We start from the raw sequence: 21,316 nt of genomic DNA, 5'->3' as shown, positions 1-21,316 counted from the left end.
AATGGGCTTAACATCAATTCATAGAAGACCTTTAAATAATGCACTACAATGCTGAGAGTGGGAAAATGGTATGATTCAATAATACATCATAGGTCTCTGTCATTTCCTGTGCTTATGTCTTACCCTTGAATGACAGGTTCTATATTTGGCTGTAAATGGAGAGTCTTTGTCCACACAGAGACAGCCCTTAGATGAGCACAGTGTGTGCTGTGCAGTTTCAGAGCAAACCGGTTTAAGTGTAAAAAGAGCAGAATACATCTAAAGTGTGGCACAGAATTATTGGTGGATTCTCTGCACCTTGGGAAGGCAAAGAGACAATTTTAGAAAGTACCGTTTTTGTTTTTTAAAAAACAAGGCAGTGGATGAGCTCAGAAGTTTTAATCACTAGAGTGCTCAACAGAGAACCCACTTTTTCAGGACTGGCGCACATCCTGACAAGCATGATCATTTCATTTCAGATGGGATGGGATTGCTAACACATTGCAACTTTGAAAAAAAAGACCTTCAGAGCATGTGAGCTGGTGGAGGTTGCAGGTAGCTTGTTCCCTTTTTGTCTCCTTGGAAAGTCTGTCTAAAAGCACAGGACAATCACATCAAGAGCAGAAAGGCTTTGTACACAATTTAATCAGCAATGAAAAAGTCCATATCACTAAAATCATTCTGTACATTTTTAAAACCTGAGCAATACAACAGGAATCCTGATGGACTTGAAGTAGGAACTTTAAAAGCCACAATTAGAGAGGAAAATACTCAGAGCTGTGTGCTCCGTGAGACAAAATAGAACTAATAATCATCAATAAAAAGTAGATTACTTCAATGTTGGCCTACAGCTCACAGAGACAGCTTTTAATATTGCATTATTAGTGTCAAAGGAAAGACATGCCAGTATACACAATGCATCCCTGCTGTATAAATTTTGAGCTTTTATTATTCTTTATTGCATTTCCGCTGTGATAATAAAAATATCATTTCACCAAAGCCCTGCTGAGAAACAAATCCAGAGCAGGCATTACAGAAACACACAACATAAACGAAAAATCACAGTTCTTTTTTGTGAAAGTTTCCCAGTATATGTTACTTAAATGTCATGCCAGCATCCTTAAAACAGATAAAAGTTCTGTGAACAAAGCAAAGCATTAAATAATATTACACCATGGAGTCTAAAACTTAATCCCACATTCTGGGCAACAATACCCTCATTAAAATTGGTCTTTAAAATTGAATTTTTAAAGTTGTGCCTACAGATATTGCCAAATGGTCAGTTTTAATTTTGCTTACTGTGTGTGCCCCAACACACAATAAACAGGAAAAAAGATCTGGCCCTCCTTTTCCACCATGGACAAGTCAAAAGTGAATGACCTGTACCACACACACAGCACAAATCCTGTAAAAAACGTCCACAGGATGCTTGCAGAAATTCCACAGGATTTTGGTGCTTATATAGGAAATCCTTTATTTTTTGGATGAAAGCGACAATGCCGGATCTTCCCTGGTGGATTTGGAAAAGAGCTCCGCAAGGTGCTTGGTACATGGTGCAGAAATCTGTAAAAATCTAGAAAATCCTGTAGGATTCACTTCTTTCCTGTAGGATCTTGTTGCAGTAAATGCTATAGAAAATGAATTACTTTGGCGCCTTGCCCACAGCAGTGAATCAGACCCATCGTGTTCAATAATGGATGATACAAACCCCACAGGATACTCACGCCGAGCAAGGGTGGGGTTTGCGACAGTACTCCTGGCAGCTCCACCAGGCCTTTCTGCTGCTACTGTTGCCAGATCAACAGGCATGGACTTCGCCGCATCAGCCAACCGGATAATTAGTAACGTTCCCTAAAAGATATTGTAATATCTTGATGGAGTGCACATAAATTCAAAGAAAGATTTTAGACAAACTTTTATAATACTCTGTATTGACAGCTGTAATCAGTCTGGCAAAGACTGAACGAGCAAAAAAAAACGTGTTACGTCAGTAAAAAAATTATGTTTCTATTAATGAAAATGTGAGGTTGATCTTTTAGGGCTTTTCCCCTCATGTTTGAAAAGCCAGCCATGAACCCAGAGCAACAGTGAAGCAGAAGCCAATATAAGAACAAGCAATCGGGATGTAGATTGTTCCTCCTTTCCCCGAGAAATTCGAATGGACAGATTAATACATTTATTTTGATTAATTAAATACTTTTTCATTCATCAGTTTGTTCAAAGAAACCTAAGATATGTACACACGGAACACATTATGTCGTATCTGAATGTTTATTTAGATGATATTGAAAGAGAGTGCAGAGATATAGAATACAAAGAAATTAAATAAGAGACTGAGGGAATCTAACTACAAAGATGACCACAAAGAGAAAATTAGCACATAGCTGAAAACTGCAGATAAAATGACGTCTTGCTAATCTTTTGGGAACTATAAACCCAAAGAACTGATAAACCTACCAACACTTCCTGGAGCTCCTTGATCATTTCCATGGTTATTGACCTCATGGTCAGACCTTTGGCAGGGATTCTGACATTTAATTCAACTGGAGGTCACTTGCTAGCCAGTTCTACGCATATTTTAAAGTGTTATATCCCTTAGGGAAGGAAAGGTGAATGGGTGGCTTGATTTTATCAACCGCCAGGTGCACAGAGACAAATCACCCTCATTTTACACCAAGCATGATATCAAGAATGCAGTTTTAATATCTCAAACAGTTGGAGACCAGGCTGATGATAACCCACATCACTTTATCTACAACATGCTGCACAAAAATGTTTTGACCTTTGCACCTTTCTGGTGTATAAAGTCAAATAAAATCATGACTGTTTTAGTTTCAACCGTTTTATTGGACTTAATGAGGAAAAAAGGCCTGCAGCCATAACAAAAATAGATACAAACCATCAAAATATGTAACATCAGTTGAATGAAATAGACATTCTGATCAACTTGCCTTGCTTTTCAATTTAAATGAAGGGGAAAGACCTACTGTGCATATGATTTAGGTCTTGTAAAAGCGTCAATATAACTGTCTGACATCCTATTTATTTTATTGGGGCAGAAAATTCTGCTTGGGGCCTTTCAATTTAGAGTGACCCTGATGACTGAGGAAGCTCATATAGAGGCAGCCCCCACACTTTCTGTTCGACAATGAGGTTACACAACTCTGACATAACACCCAGCTCAAAATGGAACACACTAACACAAAAGGATCCAGTAATCTGGGCTGTGCGCAAAACCCAGCTGAGTGTCATGCAGGACATTTGCATTGATGACACAGGAAGGTCAATAATTTGGAGAAAACTGGTTAACTTCTCCTCCTGTTTTGCTACAGCCAACGTCTTCGAAAAAATGATAAATTGCTCTGGGAAATGCCCACCCCCCCCCAATAAAAAGAATACAGATAGTTTTATTATTACTCACATCTAATGATTCCCATAAGGACAAGGTAGAAAAATACGAGGAAAACTGTCAGATAACTTGAATGCATTTTCCTGACACTGCAGTACAGCAGGCTCTTAACATGCACAAGACTTTGGTGCAGAGAACCATGGCGAACAGCCAGATTCACACATAACCACCCCCATACCGGTGCTTAATGTACTACAGTATATAGTACATTTGGTTAAAGGACATAAGAAATCTTGCCCTGTATGATAATTAATTTCAAATGTATTGGCTTTAAGTTAATTTAAAGGGGAAGTGTAATATTATTTTTATATTCTGGGTTAGAAAGAATCAGCATTGATGACTGCATTTCAGACCACAGTGAAAGTAAAATGTACACAGTAACATGTAAAACCTCCAATCTACATCACAAAGACAGTTTGTGGACTCTTTTTAATATACTGATCTGAATGCTGACAGAAAATGAAGATAATCACAGATCCTCTATACGTGAGGCAAGAGGAGCTGGTTTTTTTTTATTTCACAGATGTGGTTCAACAGTGGTGGTGGCCGCAGAGACTGAGTTAGTTTTCCCCTAGACAAATGTCCAGGATAAAATCAAACTCTTCTTGTCCTGCACAGCCATCTTAATATGTCAGAGATTCAAAAAACATTTCGGGAGGCCCAGTTTACTGCTTGGCTGTGTCACACAGTTCAGACCGGTGCATTCTGGGATTGGAATTAGAGGCTCTTTACTGTAACGGTTCACATTTCCATTGTCTACAGTGCAATCACTAGGACCAATTGATTGGGAGCTAAATTAGGTTCTCTGCTGGCAGTACCTTGAGTCAGCTAAACCCACCGCTGCCAAGCAGCTGAACAATATCCAATTTCTTGACTGCTCTACAGATTAAACCTTTTTAATGACTGCAAGCATCTGGCCTCTGTTGAAGTAGACCTCGTATGTTTATTGGACTTTACCATTTGGAAAACAGCTGCTGAAGCAAGCTTCAGAGGTGGAGCAGCACTGGCTCGAGCATTACAGAATTACAACCTATCCTTGTACCTAGAAAAGGATAAAGAGAGGCTTAGTGGAGAAATAAACCTTTTTTGCTTTTTTAAAACATTTTCCTTGTCAGGTATCACAAATAGAAAAATCAATTTGACTGGAGGTACTTACCACATCAAAGAAATCTACTGTTTTTAAAAGTAGAGATTTTTTTCCCCATAGAGCAGGTCCATTCTCATCCAGACCCAACTGGTTACGCTCAATCTATGTTAGAGAAACTACAACTTCTCCGTCAAGTACCTCTATATCTGTACCCAGTCAAGGCAACTGGAAAGTTTTTTGAAGATAAAATGCTACATTAAAATGTTTGATGGCAAATGATTGACCGTTTTTTTTTCCATTCCTGGGGACCCCCAGAACTGCTAGTTTCTTTTCCTCCTACTCATTTAAATCATTGGCCCCTAATTCATGCCATTAAAAGACCTAATCATGAGTTTCATTTTTTTAACTTTTTATTTTTAGTTTCTGAACCTGCAGGAGGTTTCCTTTAAATGCCTGCACTTCTAAAGTAATGCAAAATCTCCAACCCCCCTGGGGGGAAAAAAACGTGTAAAAGTTCTAACCAAGCAACTAGTTGGGGCTGTTGCTTTGAGATAACAATAAATTGTCTTCAAAACTGAGTACATAGAGTAAAGGTCCTCTTGTAAACTCAAAGTAAATGACAAGTAAAAGATAATATACAGCCAATTGTCAAATCAAAACACAGAAGGGAGTTGTTTAGATTCTGCCTTTCCTTCCGGATAGTGCAAGCTGAATATAAAAATAGCATTTCTCAGAAGTGAATTTGCTGGGGTGTGTTGAGACTACGCGTCTGACACACGGAATGGTCATGCTTTCCAGCTACAAGATGTGACCATGAAACCTCTTCAGTTTACATTCTAGGAGTCCTGTGGCTTGCATGCGTCATAATTCCGGTAAACCAATTTGGTTCTTCAAGCATTTATTGATTAAAGAGCAGGGTGATGGACAATAAAATGGTTTTACAGCAGGATAAGTACACTGTGGGGTCAAATGTTATCCGGCCATAGACATCCCCCTCCCGTTTCATCCAGCCACGAACAGCACAGCCTTTAGACGCAGAGCAGTGCTGCTGACATCACACAGAGTAGCTTGCTTCCTTCCAGCAGAGCAGCCTGTGAGAAGGTCCTGCTCTAAACCGCGCCATTTCCAGAGAGGATTTGACCAACCTTACAAACAGCTCTTGCCTGCAGATACTTCATTTGCGTATTGGAATTTGCGACAGGAGACAGGAGATGGAGAGAATCAATCCTCTTGATTTTCTTTCTATTAAAAAAAAAGCAAAAGACACGATGTTAAGATAAAGGCAAAAAGAATGAAGGTTTAAACTGATTCAGTGCAGCAGTCTTGTGAAGAGTAACTTGCACAGATCGCTGCTGGAATAATACTTTTACGATGCCTGCTGATTCATCTCCATGTGTCGTGCTCTGTGAAAGCACTATGGATGCTGCTGCCCCTTATCTAGATGATGAAGTGGTGTTTTATATTGTCACAACGGCTGAGGAAATAGCTGGTTTCTAACTGGCAGTTTACCACTTTTTACTATTTACATTTTTTTAAGCTTTTTACTAACAAATACACAACAAAAATAAGACCACATCTGTTTACTTTTCATAGTACACAGATAAACCAAGTTCATCAAACACGACATCACTTACATATTCTAAGTCCTTTACAAAACCTGATACGGCGTGTTATTTAGTCAACACTAAAAACAATCCTTTTTGTAGAAAAAAAAAACACATACACACAAGACTCACCCTACTTACCCTGTGTTTGCAATCAATGCTGCAAGATAAAATAAGCACACAGTTCTAAAGCATCTACCAGCTAGTCTGTGGGTAGCTCTATTTTGATGAGGCACTTTCTGATGTAAGATAGCTTTAATATTATTATTACAGGCTCCACTGATGGGGATGTAGTACTATGAGATTTTATACACTTGCTTCACGATACCTATGACAGTGATTAAGGAAATAAACTTGGCACGCACGTTACCTAAGGCCAGGCCTTGTTTATCTCTCTCAAAAAGGAACCTAAGCCAATAAGCAGTGCAGAGATGGCTTCGGGATGCACAGGGAGTGCAATGAATAACATCAGGGACAGACGGTTAGTCTAGGACATTCAGTTATTATTAGACGTTCAGTTTCTGTTTACAGCATTTGTAGTTACTTCTGACTAAATTGTAAATGCTTGGAGTTGATTAGTTTTTCAGGAAGGAAAATAAGGCAAGTCTAACGAGGTGCTACCACTTACCAGCTGCTGTGGTCAAACACCATACGAGTCCCAGACAGGCTGGGCTGTCTGGTGCTGTTGCCACCCTAACAAACTGCCCACAATGTGTATGATGTAGCCCTTAACATTTCTCACTTCATAATCAGACAAACAAGCAAGGTTTCAGTTAGTGCTACAGTCCTGCTTCATTGCGCACTCTGTGCTGGCTCTTGAGTCCTTCCTCAAGAAACTCACTCCTGGAGGTCTGTGTCCTGCAGAATCTTCCTGCGTCTTGCAGAGCTGGGAAGTAATAATTAGTTCAATTAATTAAGAAGTCTGTGTGAAACAAAAACCAGAACCACTAGGGCACTCAAGCATTTAATTTTCTGAAGCCATGCTCAAAATCTGAAAAAACAGAAAAGCTGCTGTTATCCGAAAAGGCTGTGCAGGCTCAGAAAAGACAGGGGATTGCTTTGTAATTGGCAGATGCACAAACCACAATTCTTGATAAACCACACCACACCAGAGCCCTTTCTGACTGGGGTGCCAGCTGGAGCCCCAACTTAAACACAAAAGTCAAAGTGGAGACTAGAATATTCGTTAATTAATCAAGGGACCTGCTGTAATTCCTGTTAGAGTACATTAACTGTGGAAGAGGGATTTACGTCTGCTCCTGGCTCAGAGTGAGAAGTTGTTCACTGTATCTGGAAACCTCCCCCCCAGATTAATGAAGGCATTTTTCAATTCTCTTCTGTAAAGTACTATAGAAAGTTATGGAATTATCAAAATCCTAATGTATTTCTTCAGATCCACTGCAGAACTCTTTTCTTAGGAAAAGATACTTCATTATTAGATTTTTGCAGACCACCGATCGGACATTTTCGCACAGCAGAAGATCAGGAATCTGTTCAGACCCCTGCTGTAAAAAATCACTAGGTGGTCCAGAGACAAAACTGGTGTCTTGGTGGGGGCTGGGCAGGTGATATTCTTAAACAGTTAGAACTTTGCTGAAGGCAAAAATGCCCTAGAGGCTGATCTGTCTCGGAGACAAAAACAATTTACAAAGAAACAGCCTACGTTACAATGCTTCTCAATGTATTGAGCAAACCATAGAAGGCAGAACTGCTTTTCACGAAAAAAATCTCTCCTCACTCCTCTTCCACCAGATTTCCTGTAGCTCCTCTCCCTTCGTTTACATTTTATTTTGTTTGCATGGCAGTCCCTCTTCCAGTCAGTGCTAGCTGTAATGCCATTTTAGTCATTTATTTATGTCTCATTATAACTGTTCCTGTCCCTGTACTGACACTCAGTGTAAGTAATGACCACTTTTCTGTGTTTGCGGGTGACAGAGAGCCCGATATTCCACCAGGCGCCGCTCTCCTGTACCAGCTCCACCTCCTCCACATCCGGGACAAGCCTGACCCCCGGACCCTGCCGGCCTCAGACTGCATTCGGGTCGGCAACCAGAAAAGAGAGCTGGGCAACTTCTACTTCCAGAGAGAAGAGTACAGCAAGGCTGCAAGGTCTTACCGCATGGCTCTGGAAGCCCTCAGAGAGCCAGGTACCTTTCTTTCCAGGACGTCCTCCCACTAATGCCGAAAGCTAGTCGCTGCCTGCAGTGCGGGCAGCCGTGGTCAGGGCGAGCGACGGGTCCGAGTTCTGGTCCTCACCCGGGGGACGCACAAAATTTAAACGAACACATAATGCCAATAACCACACGTACACTTGCCCATGGCAGGATCGTTTTAAGCCCCTGATCCTAATATGCAACTACCTATTTTTACTTAGAAAAAGGGTTTTGCATGTGCTCATATAATATTCACACACACGGGTCTTTAGCATCGTTCAGCCACGTTAAAATATTTAGCAATTTGTCTTTCAGCTGTAAGGGTGATGAAAGCCACACGGCCTTCGACACAGAATTAAGTTTCACCACAATTTATGATCTATGTCACATCATCACTCTGCTAATGGTTTTATTATAATGCACTGCCACAGCAAGAAGATGTGACAGTAATGTATAATGCAATTCGATATTGAACAAAGTATGCTAAACGAATGGAGCATGACACATCAATAAATTATCTCTCAACTCCTCATCTCCTTATAGAAAACTCATAATTCACAAAAATAATAACAATCAGCGATGACTCACTGACACAGGTGGGTGAAAATAGTTTTCTGAATCAGGGCCTGCAATGAGAGAACCAGGGTGACAGCAGAATTGCAGGGTCTTCGCAACTCACCTGGGGAAAAATCATGCTGTCCCCCACAAGCAACACCAGAAACTGGGGTACAACAGGAGCCACATTCCCCCCACGTGCCACCTTTCCAATCTCTGCTCCCCCTCTCTTAGTTAGCTCCAAATTGATACAGTGATACAATTTCCCACACATGACAAAACCCTAAAATCATCATTTCTTTGAAACCTCATTTTTTCAGACTGTTTTTGAATATAAAATGTACTCCCAATACTATAAATGGACACCAGTAGAAATATTTTTGTTTCTAATTTCTCATTTATTGGCACTTGGGGTAATTATTCAACAAACTGACCAACCCTGAAACTGGAAGCAAAATGCTCCTGTTTCTAGATGTGTGTCCCGGCTATCACCACAACACCCCCAAAGCCTGGACACATTATGTACAAGTGTTTTTCCACACAACTCTGTCTTCATAGGAACATCTGTGCTTGCTTAGCCTGTAACTTACTGCGCATTAGTGTTCCAAGTGTTCACAGCTCTTATATTTAATTTAATTTGAGAAGGGAACATAAAATAATGTAACAAGAACATTAATTTCTTATATGTCTGCACCCAAATAACCTGGACAGGATGTTAAGATGTTCTAGAACACAATTGCAGTGCAAGTTTATACTGAGTATAAAATAAGGTATACAGTGAATAAAAGCAATGCAGATCATGCCTCTGTTGAACTGAATTTTTGCAGACAGCCATCAAAGAACGAAACTGCAACAGTACTACAGTCGCCACACAAAAGGATGGTGTGGAAAGTGAGAGGAAAACAAATTCACAGTCCCTTTAATCTAACGTACCTACTAACAGCAACCTGTGAGAACCGTTTACAGAGCACTAGTCAAGTCATATTGTCCCTGGATTATAACAAAGAATCACAGAGCTGCAAAACAGTAGTCTGCAGCAAATAGTTTTATAGCTCATTTTTTTAACTTAAAACAAATAGCTGGAAAGTTGCATTTCAAACGCGAGCTGTCCCACTTCCTTTGGCCTCAAGGTGCTACCTCCTTTGTTGTGAATATGAAGTTCACACCCTTCGGGCCTTCGACACATAACAGCAATGAAGCCCAGGGCCATGTCTCCTTCAAGCTGAAGGCTTATCTGTTACTCAGGAGACGCCACACTCCTGAGCCCATAACAGGATTTTCTAGTGTTTAGACCCCAGACCCAAAACAATGAACCCCCTTTCCTATTTTATCAAGGAACACCCTTTCTTCTTTTGAAATTAAAGTTACTGTATGAAGAACTACTATTGTACAGTACATTTGTCTCCTAAGAAAAAAAACTTAGGGTAGGTTTCGCACAAACCAGAAGTGTCCTAGAAAAAAAAGTGAATAAGAGTCACAAAGAGTTAATCTTTCAAATGGGCTTGATTAGAGCAGTAGATAATTAAATGCCTAGAAGTTCTCTTATGAAGGTTCGCTATTGCACAGTAACATCACAGTTTGGTCATGAAGCTCCACTAAATTATATGCTGATTCCTCTTAGTTTCATCATGCAAATCCTAGGTCACCTTCACCAAGTGTCTCAGAGCCCTTAGAAAAACCTCTCGAGGTAAATCACAGCACTACTGTAACTGTGGTGCGCAGACTGCCAACAAAATCGAGGCTAAACCCACAGGAAGACACAATGAGAGAAAAACTCGAGAGGGGACACCTGGGAAAATACAATACCCAAACTACCACGTAAATCTAACTGTTCTAGCAGTGCTGACACCTGGGCAACAGCGTGGAGCAGTGTGTGGAGTTCTGACCTGGTAGAAGGTGGTGGGTTCTAATCCCTGGTGAGACAGTGCTGCTGCACCCTTGAGCGCAGTACTTAATCTGAACTGCTCCAGTCCAGTACTCAGCTGTATAAATGGATAGGTATATAAATAAAACCGGACAAGAGCGTCAGTTAGCGAACTTGTGCTCTCACGCCCTCTGTGCCCATGCAGCCCCTGCCCTGGAGCCGGAGGAGGCGGAGGAAGTGCGAGAATGCTGGGTAAAGTGCCTCAATAACCTGGCGGCCACACAGCTGAAGCTAGAGCAGTGTGAAGACGCGCTCGGCACCAGCGAAGAAGTGCTTCTCCTCGACCCCAACAACGTCAAGGCCCTCTTCAGGAAAGGAAAGGTGACAACCTCGACCTACCAGCAAGGCAGCCAGTGGCATGTGTGATTTCATGCTGCATTTTAAAGTAAAGATTTAAGCTTGACCAGTTAACAGCATCGATCCTTCCCAGTGTTTTTCCCATGGAATTGTGGGTTATAGACTATAACAGATGGCAAGAATCAGTATCAACTTATCAGATCTTGGAAGCTAGAGAACCATGAATAAAACAGAATTGTCTGGGGACTGTTCTCAGGTAGAAAAAACAATGATGAAAAATGTTCTTCTTTTGTTCTTTGTCTTCGGTTATATTCTACCTGCAAAGGACAAAGCCTGTGTAAAAAACAAGACAAGTGAAAATGTTGGATTTTGTACACGCTTAGCACAGAAAAGCGGAAATGTGTTTTGGCTAGAACAATTCTAAGAGAAAATATATAAAAATATTCATCTTGTAGCTTGTGGGTTGCTATTTACTCCCCAAGTACTATCCATGGTTGAAAGGGACCTTTCTCGTAACGATGTGCACAGTATAATTATGCAGTGGAACAGGACCATGCTCTCAGGCTGCTCTCTGTCTGCAGTTACTGTCGGACAAGGGGGAGTATCAAGAGGCCATGGAGGTCCTGAAGAAAGCTCTGAAACTCGAGCCGTCCACCAAGGTGAGCAAGACCTACACCCCCTTGATGTCTCTCTCTTCCTGTGTCAGCCCCCTCACTTCCTGACTCTCTCCCCCCCTCACTGCTCACAGCACAACATCAGACACAGGGCACTCATCCAGCCCCGTTCAGTGCTGTCTCTTTAACTCTCTTCTAGACAAGGCACAGGAAATGGCTGATGTTACGAAATGAGTATTTCACTTGGGTGTTCACCAGAGGAGATAGCAGCAGCACGTCTCAGGCAGCAGAAGGACTGTATTGGATACAAGTAGCATAGAAGAGGCACTCAGTGTTAATATATCCCCAGGGTCCAATAATATCTTACCAAACAGTACTCAAAGAAAGACGTTACTCACAAGCCATTGACACAGCTCCTCCAACAGTCACTCAAGACTGGGGTAGTACCTGGACTGGAGCATTGCTAGTGTAGTGCCCATCTATAAGAATGACAAAAGTGAACCAAGCAATCCTAGACTAATAAGTCTGACATCTATGACAGGTGAGGTGGGAGACAATTATTTGAACTAACTTTGAGGAATGTATAGAAATAAGATCCTAGGAAATACTCAATGTGGATTTACAAAAGGTAGGAATGTGTCCGATTTCTTCAAACAAGCAAGAACAGTAATAATGTGCACAGAGCATACATGGTGCATGTTAGATTTTATGGTGTATTTAGATTTTCAGAAAGCGTTTGATAAAATTCCTCATAAAAGATTAATTTTGCTTTTACATATACAGGGATTGAGAAATGGTTAATAGAAAACAGTACAGGTAAGTGGTGAATGTTCAAATTGGGGTGATGTAATTAATACCAGTGATTAATGCTACGTCCACTCATCTTCTAAATTTGTATCCATGGTGTAGATTCTAGATTCTAGAGCAAAGCACATTTACTTCCCTTACACATCTCAAAATAAAAACTTTTATTCACTTTTTAGTGGAATTCAGCATGATGGGTATTAGCTGTCTTTTAACAGCAAATTGTTTCTAAATTGACATGGTTTAAGGATGAAGTTGAAATTAGACAGACTAACAGTTAAGTCCTGGATCTGATTAAATTAACAGTAACCAAATATGAATTATGTCAAGCGTGTTTAATTTGATTGGTCAGCTTTAGAAAAATGCACAAAACAAATTTGATTGGTCAGCTTTAGAAAAATGCACAAAACACATTTTTGTTCTTCACAATAGAAAAACAAATATATCCAGTGTAAAATCAGAACTTTTATGTAAGCTTCCTAATCCTACAAATCTCTTTAATACAAGTCTGAAGGTTAATGGATAGGCTAATCATTATTTTAAACGGAAAAAAAAACACACAGTGAATGCCCAGCATGTCTGTGTTACTCAAATTAGGCTGGATTCCAGCCCTATTCTTATACAGGGTGTGTCACTTTCAAAATTTTATTACTTTTCAGAGCAGTTTAGCTCCTCATGTTTGCTCCAAACTTATGTTGTCTGTTAAAAAGGAGGTTTTGAAATATAACCTGTGTGTGCTTTAGAATGTAGGGGTAATCAAAGAGGATGTCATTAGATATTCTTAGTATGGAGTTCATTCACCTAGAAATGGGGTATTAAACATCATTTATACAAGACTTTACTCTATGGAAAAATGAAAATAGGACATAGAATACATAGATACGCACATGTCATTTAAAAGAGATTTTTTTTTATTTCTCTTTTAAAAGAGAAAAAAAAAGGAAAGGGTCAATCTTTTCTTGTGTGAAACTCAGCACAGACTGTGGCTACATGCCAATTCCAGAGCAGACCAAGGATTCTGGACTGAATGAAAAGTCACATCTCTTTCCCTTTAAGAATAGGAACACCACCCCAGCTGTGGTGGACAGTGGGGGACCTCAGTCACGCTCACATCATAGGAAAATCGCAATCAAAGCTTTCATTATGAAGACCGAGCCTCCGGCTGTGAGTCACCCCAGGTGTTCAGTTATACTGCGAGACACCTTAAAACAAACAGAAAAAATGGGGAAAAAAATCCATACATAAAGTCTGCAGTTCATCTACTGAAATGCTAATTCACTCCTACTGAAACCAGTAACCGCCTCATGGTCGGCTTCCTTATTTACTGTTCATAGCTCCTCAACTGGCCAACAAACACAGCACTGAAATCCTAGACCCACTTATGGTTGCCATTTAAATAAAGCATTAGAATATAATGCCCTTTTAATACTTGTGGGTGTACTTTAGACATGGGGTGAGGGAACAAAAACAAAGCTGCTCTGAGTTTTCCACGAGTGCTCGGCGAAACATTTTGGCTGGCGTGACAGCCACAGTTCATGGATGGGCTATGAAAAACAGGCCGTCGAGCAACGCAGCAAAGCAAACACAGTGAGCCATCGAGGAGGGCCCACGCTCTCTGCACTGACTGAACTCTGTTTACATTGGTTCACCTGTTCCATTCACGGTGCCTCTGACCTCATCTGTACCTGCTCTGTCTTGTTCTTCTGGGGTTACGCTGCTTTGCCTAAAAACCATATCCAAAGCCCGCAGAGATTAGAGCAGCCAGGGAGCCAGCTGCAATGACAGGGTTGCAAGTGTTTTAGGAAAAACGCCCCCGGAATGAGGCTCTTTGTAATCCAGAGGTCTGAGAAAAACAAATAAACCCTGGTGCTATTTAAAAACCGGGAGATGAGCTTTAGACAGCAGACTAATATGCCAGGGTCTCCATCAATGGAGCGTTTTCCTCAGCTTCTGACACTGACAACACGTCTCTGTCTGAGTTCTGGAATTAGAATCATCACCTCACCGTCAGTCCTGAGCCAGCACAGCTTCAGGGTCCTCTGCTCCACCCCTTATATATTAAGGGGGCCCCAGTCTGTAACCGAATTGGCTGAAACAGCCAGTCGCTATGACGTCCGTGTGAGGCGAGGGATGGCCAAGAGACTTCTGTTGTAAAGCCTGCAAGTTTAGGGGTGTCCAAGAGCCAGGCGGCCCACTATGACAGGATCAGTGACCCTTTAGCTCACAAAATTGAAAACGCTACCTGACATCCTACTCCCCTGTCCCCTGAGGCTGCTGTTCAAGTATGTAGTTCAAGTGCATGTATTGATCATTTGAATCCTAAAGGACTGAGAGCCTTTTTGTTGCTATACAGTCCTTTGCTAGCAGTTGGATCACAATCGCCCAATGTGTGTGTGTGTATACAAACATAAACCTCACAAACAAAATTAAACTTTATAGCGAGGAGTAAATCTAATCTTCTGCTCACATGTCAAGAAAAAATAAAGAATTGAAACGGAAGGTGTAAATTAGATAATAACAGACTGTGGGGTCTTCTAAACACTGTTTAGTTTTCTTTTTTGGTAAATGTGGACATGAACACAGACTTTTATCTCCTCCTCCAGGACAACACAGAGGTTGACTCAGTTTAGAAAACTCGACCCCCCTGTGCTCTTATCTGCTTAGATAAAAAAGAAGAGTGAAAAAACAGTAGTTACAGCAAAATATACAAACAAAACAAACCCTTTTTCTAAACAAGGCGTCATCAGTTTAAAGATCACATGATCAGGAGATTGAACCAAAATCGTTTTTTTTTAATTCTGGAATGGTATTTTTCCAAAAAGCCCATTTCATGGAACACCCTGCCTATTTCAATGAAGAGTGGCTCTCGTTTACAACAGAAGTTTCAAACAGGGGAAACAAGTTATTAAAAGATGATCAAACACAGACCTGAACCATTTTTAATTCTGGCTTTGTAGCATTTTATAAAAGATATTCTTTTCGTAGTCGTCCTAGAATAATGGAATCCAAATTAGAGCTTTTAAAAGTGGTTTCATCTTCCACCCTCAGAATAATGCGAAAGTGTTATTCCCATCTGATATATACAGTATATATGAAAATTTTCCAGGTCTTCTTAACTCTACATCCTAGGGTTTGTTATCCCTGTCAGCTTGTTCTGGGTTCCTGGAAGAGGATTTTTACAGTCTCAACTGCACTCAGTGCAGATCCTCATCCTTCGTTTCCAGCAACTCTGGCATGCAAGACACTTCGTCTAGACAACACTTAAATATCTGTTGGCTCTTTAATGACAATGTTGTTGAAATGGCTGCAGTAGCACCCTCCCTGGAAAAGAAATTAAGCATGCAGTGGCAACATGCAATTGCGATGCCATTATTAATACTTCCATTTCCATTCCATTTATATTTAAGGGGCAGGGAAAGCTTCGATCCCAGCTGGTCGAAAACAAGCTGTGAAAACTTCATCAAATTCGAATGCTGTGATTTGTTAAAAAAAAAACAAAGTGTCAAGAACCACAGCATTCAGAAAATGTAAAAACAAATATGCAGGATGGATGTAAACATTCTGTGCAGTGTCTCCATTGTTGGAGACGTCTTTTCTGCTTTGCGGAGATTAATCTTGGAGCCAGCAGTCTGACGAGAACACGTTGACGACACTTCATCTTACACCGCAGACATGCCAGTGTACACCGGGCTTAGATTCTTTCAGTTTTGCCCCTCCAAACACCCAGCTTTGCAAAAGAAATGTTCTAGTTGGGGCACACAAGACTGCTCTGTTTCGCAAGGTCTGTACTTAACTCACCATCTAATTTACTGCTACTTTCACAAAGTACTGCTAGTTTAGAATAACTTGACCTCGAAGAGTTATAATTATTGTGTTTTTACTTATTGTGCAATTATACCATTTACAGTCTACTCTACAATTAAATAAGGTATATAATTATTGGAACACATCCATCGTTACATCCTTTGCAGTAAGGAAATCAGAGATTCCAACAGCGCTGAACACTGTTTTTAGCATGTGAGGATTTTTGGTGCAACAGTTTTAATGTCTATCCTTCAAAAGGATCCAAAACTGATCTGAAATAATATCTCTGTGAAAACAATTTTAGCTATACATGTGCGCACATATAATACTTGTACATGGTGCATGTATAATAACACACATAGATATGTATAAAGCGCAAACGTCCAATTCATCAAAGAATTTGCCTTGCAACAGATCTGAAACATCTTTGACATTTTGTTCTGAAACTTAAAAATGAATAATAAATAATTTGAATGCTCTTCAAATCACACTTTAAAATATGATTCTTAATCCACTAATAACCAACCGTGGGTAACTCTTAACACAACAGAGGTAAGAATTGGCTGACTTGTTAAGTCCTTCAATTTCAAGCTTGTTCATTCTGTATTACAATTCTGACAAATGACAGTGATAAAGCTCGTTAAAGAGTTCAGTTTTAAAAAGATTTTCTCAAAAGGGGATGAAATAGGAGCTAGATTATTAACACACAGTTCTGAGAACACATGCTGACTAAATGTGGTTAAGAATTGGTCAATCAAGTTATCAGTAAAAAAAAACTGTTTGAAAAAAAATTACTGGACCACAGAATATGCAAATTGTAAAGTGCTATGTATTTGTTTGAAAAACAAAGAGAAAGCAGTTTCTGACTAACAGTCATTCTGCACCAGGAATCAAGCTTTTATTATTCAAAAGAAGTGATATTTCTACCTACTGTATGTTGAAGCCCATCCATATCAGAGCTCCTGAACGCATATCACAGCCACATTAAGATGATGTTTCAAATGTGTCTTTTAATGAGATCACTTGAATAGAATGGATTAAGAAAAACACATTACAGAAAACATTTCCTCTATAGCAAAGACTTTATTATTAGGAGTCAAATATTTTCTTTCTTCCCTTAAACTGAGCTTCAGAAATATGATTTGAAAATCAAAATCACCCTGAATCACATCAGAAAGCCTAACAAATGTATTTCTCAGCATTAATGATGCACTCCCTAAAGAAGTCATTTTCAGTCAACATCCTGTAATTCCAGGAAGTCAAAACTCCAAACCAATGGAAAAGCCTTCTCTGGCCAGGATGTTTTAAAACCCAGGGTAATTTTTGGTTTAAAAGCTTTTTATTTTTAATACAAATGTTTTTTTTAGTCATGTATTGGTAATGTTGTGAGCCATCATTAAGAGTTCTGTGCATTTCATGTCCCGTTCAATACCACTAAAATACACATGACAGATTACAGAGGACAAAACCAAACAAAAACAATTGAGGCCCTGTAATGCAAAAACCAGTTCAAGCTCAAACGACGAAGCACTAAAGTCAAAAGGACGAAAAGTTGTGCAGAAAGGGGAAGATGAATTCTAAGGCAGTGGTTCCCAGCCCTGGTCCTGGAGGAAGAGCTGAGTTCTTACTCACAGGCACATTGGTTTCAATTTTCTATTTGGGACAGATTTCTAAATGTGCTTTCAACACTAAAAAGGTCAAATGGGATTTGAAGGTGGCATTAACCCTGTACTGATTACAGAACTGCCTTCATTCTGGTGTGCCGCCGAAAAGTGGACCTCTGCAAAAAAGATTTGTCCAATCAATTAGTAAAAGTAAACAGCAAACATGTTGAGCAGAAAAGCAGCAAGCAAGCTGCGCAGTCTGTGCAAAGTTCTGTGTGCTGAGGCTGTTGGGAACAGTACCCTTTGAAGTTGGGTATTTTTGACACTGTAGACTAATTGAAGAAATGAGTTGGATAAAAGTCTAACCAAGCAAGCAGGTGAGTCATCAATTAGCACTGAAGATGCAGAGCCCAGCTGGACTCAAAACCAGCTCTGTCGGGTTCCTCCAGGAACAGGGCTGGTCTCTCTGCTGTAAGGGGTAGCCGACCTTAACCTGGGCAATAAAGTTTGAAGAATGTAGATTCAAAACAGAAGTGCATGGTAAAGACAGTAAAGAATGATTGTCCAGATGCTCTCAGGCAAATTATTACACCTTTTAAAGCTCATCTTTCACTTCTTGAAAAACATTTGCAGATTGGAAGGGGCGGAGTGGTGGCACTGTGGCTAAGGATCTGTGCCTGTGGCTGGAAGGTTGCTGGTTCAAATCCCACAGCTGGTAGCCCCGGAGCAAGGCCCTTAACCCCAACTGCTCCAGGGGTGCTGTACAATGGCAGATCCTGCGCTCTGACCCCAGGCTCTTTCCCTGTCTGTGTGTCTGTGTCTCATGGAGAGCATGCTGGGGTATGTGAAAAGACAAATTCCTGATGCAAGAAGTTGCATATGGCTAAGTGATCTCTTTCTGTTAGTATCTTCAACAACAGAAGAATTTCACCAAAGCAGCTTAATACATGCTGCCACCTGCTGGACGCTTCAAATAGGACGCCAAGTCAAGGTTTTCGGACACCCACACAAAAAGTTCCTTATGATTTTTTTCCTGGTAGTTCATTAGTGGTTAAATAATTGCTTTGTTTTTCACGAATTACAAATGATCTTAAAAACGATCGAGAGAAGAGACCTGAAAATGAGTCACAAACACGAGAAAGACCACAGTGAAATATGCCAGGAGAGTTTTGGTTATATTGACAGACTCATTGCATAATGTTTGTTAATAACCCATAACCCTTACTGATGAAAAGACATATGCACGGTTTACTCCAGTTTCAGTGCATTAATCCTGGGCAGTCACAAATGCTCAATAACAGGCCACTAAAAAACATAAACCTTTGAGCAACATTCCTTCAGTATTTTTACTTTCATAACACGCCTTTGATATTCTGATTTCAGATTTTTTTTAAACCTTCTACCCAATAAGTGATTTAAAGGTTTACCGCAATTTCAACATGAGCTCCTGATTAAACAAGAACAGCTGGAAGCTGAACTCAGATTCACGGCGTGTGACAGCACATCATCTCCACAGCACACCCTCAGAACAGCGTTATCCCAATGATTACACTTGATAGTTATCGAACTTCTAAGAGTATCCAGACTTCCCCTGGTCTGCATGGGCACCATGCATGCCATTTCACAGGAGACAGTGGTGCAGTCAAACACTCTTCCTGACCTTTATTCGCCTTCCTGACTTGCATTGTATTTTCTCGTTAAGAAAGTCTACATGGCCCATCCAGAAAGTGCACCATTTACACCCCAAGTCATTTACATATATTTCTGGATGTGCCAATGATATTCAATGATAAGAAATCAAACCAAAGAATTCAACTAAAAGCTGAAATTTCACTCCATGAGTTACCTCAACTTTAATGTTATGTGTCTTGTGTTAATAGCACGTGACTTAATTGCACAGAAACTCAATCATCTTCCCTACTGTTATTCTTAGGCTATTCACGTGGAGCTGTCTAAGCTGGTGAAACGGCAAGCAGGTGGCAGTGAGGTCCTGAATTGGAAAGCCAAGCCAGCCCAGATGTTGGGGGAAAATATAACACCATTCCTGAAAGCCGCCGAAGGAAAGCCGTCTGTAAGTACCCTGACTCCCATGGACACAGAATACCATGAAGGTTTTAATGTGTGCTGCGGTAGACACTTCCTCCTGGACTCCTCTTCCACGTCATACCTGTGCTGCTACTATCCTGTCAGATCTCAGATGTCAAGATGAAGCTGGCTCAGGTCAGACATGGGATGGGAGACCCCTGAGAAAGACCTGCTTGTTGCATTAAGCAGTGAACCAGTAGGTGGCACTGTTCCTGCTGCTACTGCATTTCCCAAATCCTGCGCCCACTATGGGACAGGGGACACTGTGCAGTGCTGTCCTTAACTGACCTAATCATTAGCTTGATTGGACCAATCTGACCCATTTGGAGATTGAAAGAACCCTAGACAACCTCCTGGCTCTTGACCGCAAGGACTGGAGGATTAAACCGAAGTCTGGAAAGTTCCCAGTGCAAGTAATAATGGGGCTGATAACCCCAGTGTGCTGGCTAAATCCCACCCCAGGCTGTACAGCCTGCCCTCCCTAAAGCTCCCCCTTAATTCAACAGGCGGATTTTGCACTTCAATCATGGATGAACTGGGTTTCCTCATGGATGTACTAAATGATCGTGTTTCTATCTTTTCAGGGAATTCCTTGGAAGTGGCTGCTTGGGGCTCTGGTAGTAGCCATCGGTGGTTTACTGACAGCAATGTTTCTGCCAGGGAGGAACTAACAGCACCTGTTTCTGAGGCACCACAGCACCAGCGGATCTGCCTAAAGAAGTGTCCAACACAGATTTGCAAGGCTTAGGAGCTCGCTGTAGCAGTTAAATGAATGTTCTTCTTCACATTCTTCCAATGTGTAAAAGGACAGCACTGGAGTCTGATCATATGAAAGCAAAGTAGATGTAAGAAGTCATTTTATAGATACATTTAAAAAACTGGTAGTATGTCAGCTGATACACAAACAATAGTCATGCAGTTTTGAAAGCAGATGTAATATACAGTATGGAGGTGATGGAGAACCTCACAACATCTGACTGGCTCATGAGCAGCTCTCACACACCCACATTACAGGTTGAATTGTAATAGAGGTGGCAGTGTCTGGATTAGCTGCTGACAAAAGAAAACGACAGATTGATAGAATATCACACATATGCAAAATACATCGGTCTAGGGGAATAAATAACGATGACAGAATAACTGAGTAACCCAGTGCACAGATCCCAGATATCCTGTCAGATGAGATGTACTGTACAATGACTGGACATCTTTTTTAAACGCACATTTAAAAACGTGGCAAAGAAATGTTGGGAATTTATTATCATGCCACCAAAACGTAATATCCTGCCTGCTAGTTTTTTTTTTCTGTGGCACCTGGATGAACAGACTGCACTGATGAAGAGCACAGAAGACGCATGCACTTCCAGGCCAAACTGGACGTGATGATCCTGGGACTG

General features: G+C 40.7%; 1 protein-coding gene across 1 annotated transcript in view; it reads left to right on the top strand.

Annotated features, from left to right (window-relative positions):
* fkbp16 (FKBP prolyl isomerase 16) overlaps positions 1 to 21,316 on the top strand; it is a 53,243-nt gene that overhangs the window by 31,011 nt on the left and 916 nt on the right. Inside the window, exons 4-8 of the mRNA XM_088641343.1 lie at positions 8,015 to 8,226; positions 10,857 to 11,032; positions 11,590 to 11,667; positions 19,768 to 19,905; positions 20,504 to 21,316. The exon at positions 20,504 to 21,316 is cut by the window's right edge and continues 916 nt beyond it. Coding sequence (XP_088497469.1) covers positions 8,015 to 8,226; positions 10,857 to 11,032; positions 11,590 to 11,667; positions 19,768 to 19,905; positions 20,504 to 20,590 — 691 coding nt within the window. The 3' untranslated portion in view covers positions 20,591 to 21,316. The remainder of the gene's footprint in view (positions 1 to 8,014; positions 8,227 to 10,856; positions 11,033 to 11,589; positions 11,668 to 19,767; positions 19,906 to 20,503) is intronic.

Source organism: Lepisosteus platostomus, chromosome 7 (genome assembly GCF_059453375.1).
Source record: "Lepisosteus platostomus isolate fLepPlt1 chromosome 7, fLepPlt1.hap1, whole genome shotgun sequence".
In the NCBI taxonomy this organism is placed as follows: domain Eukaryota; kingdom Metazoa; phylum Chordata; class Actinopteri; order Semionotiformes; family Lepisosteidae; genus Lepisosteus; species Lepisosteus platostomus.
This window is presented reverse-complemented; position numbering and strand designations above follow the sequence as displayed.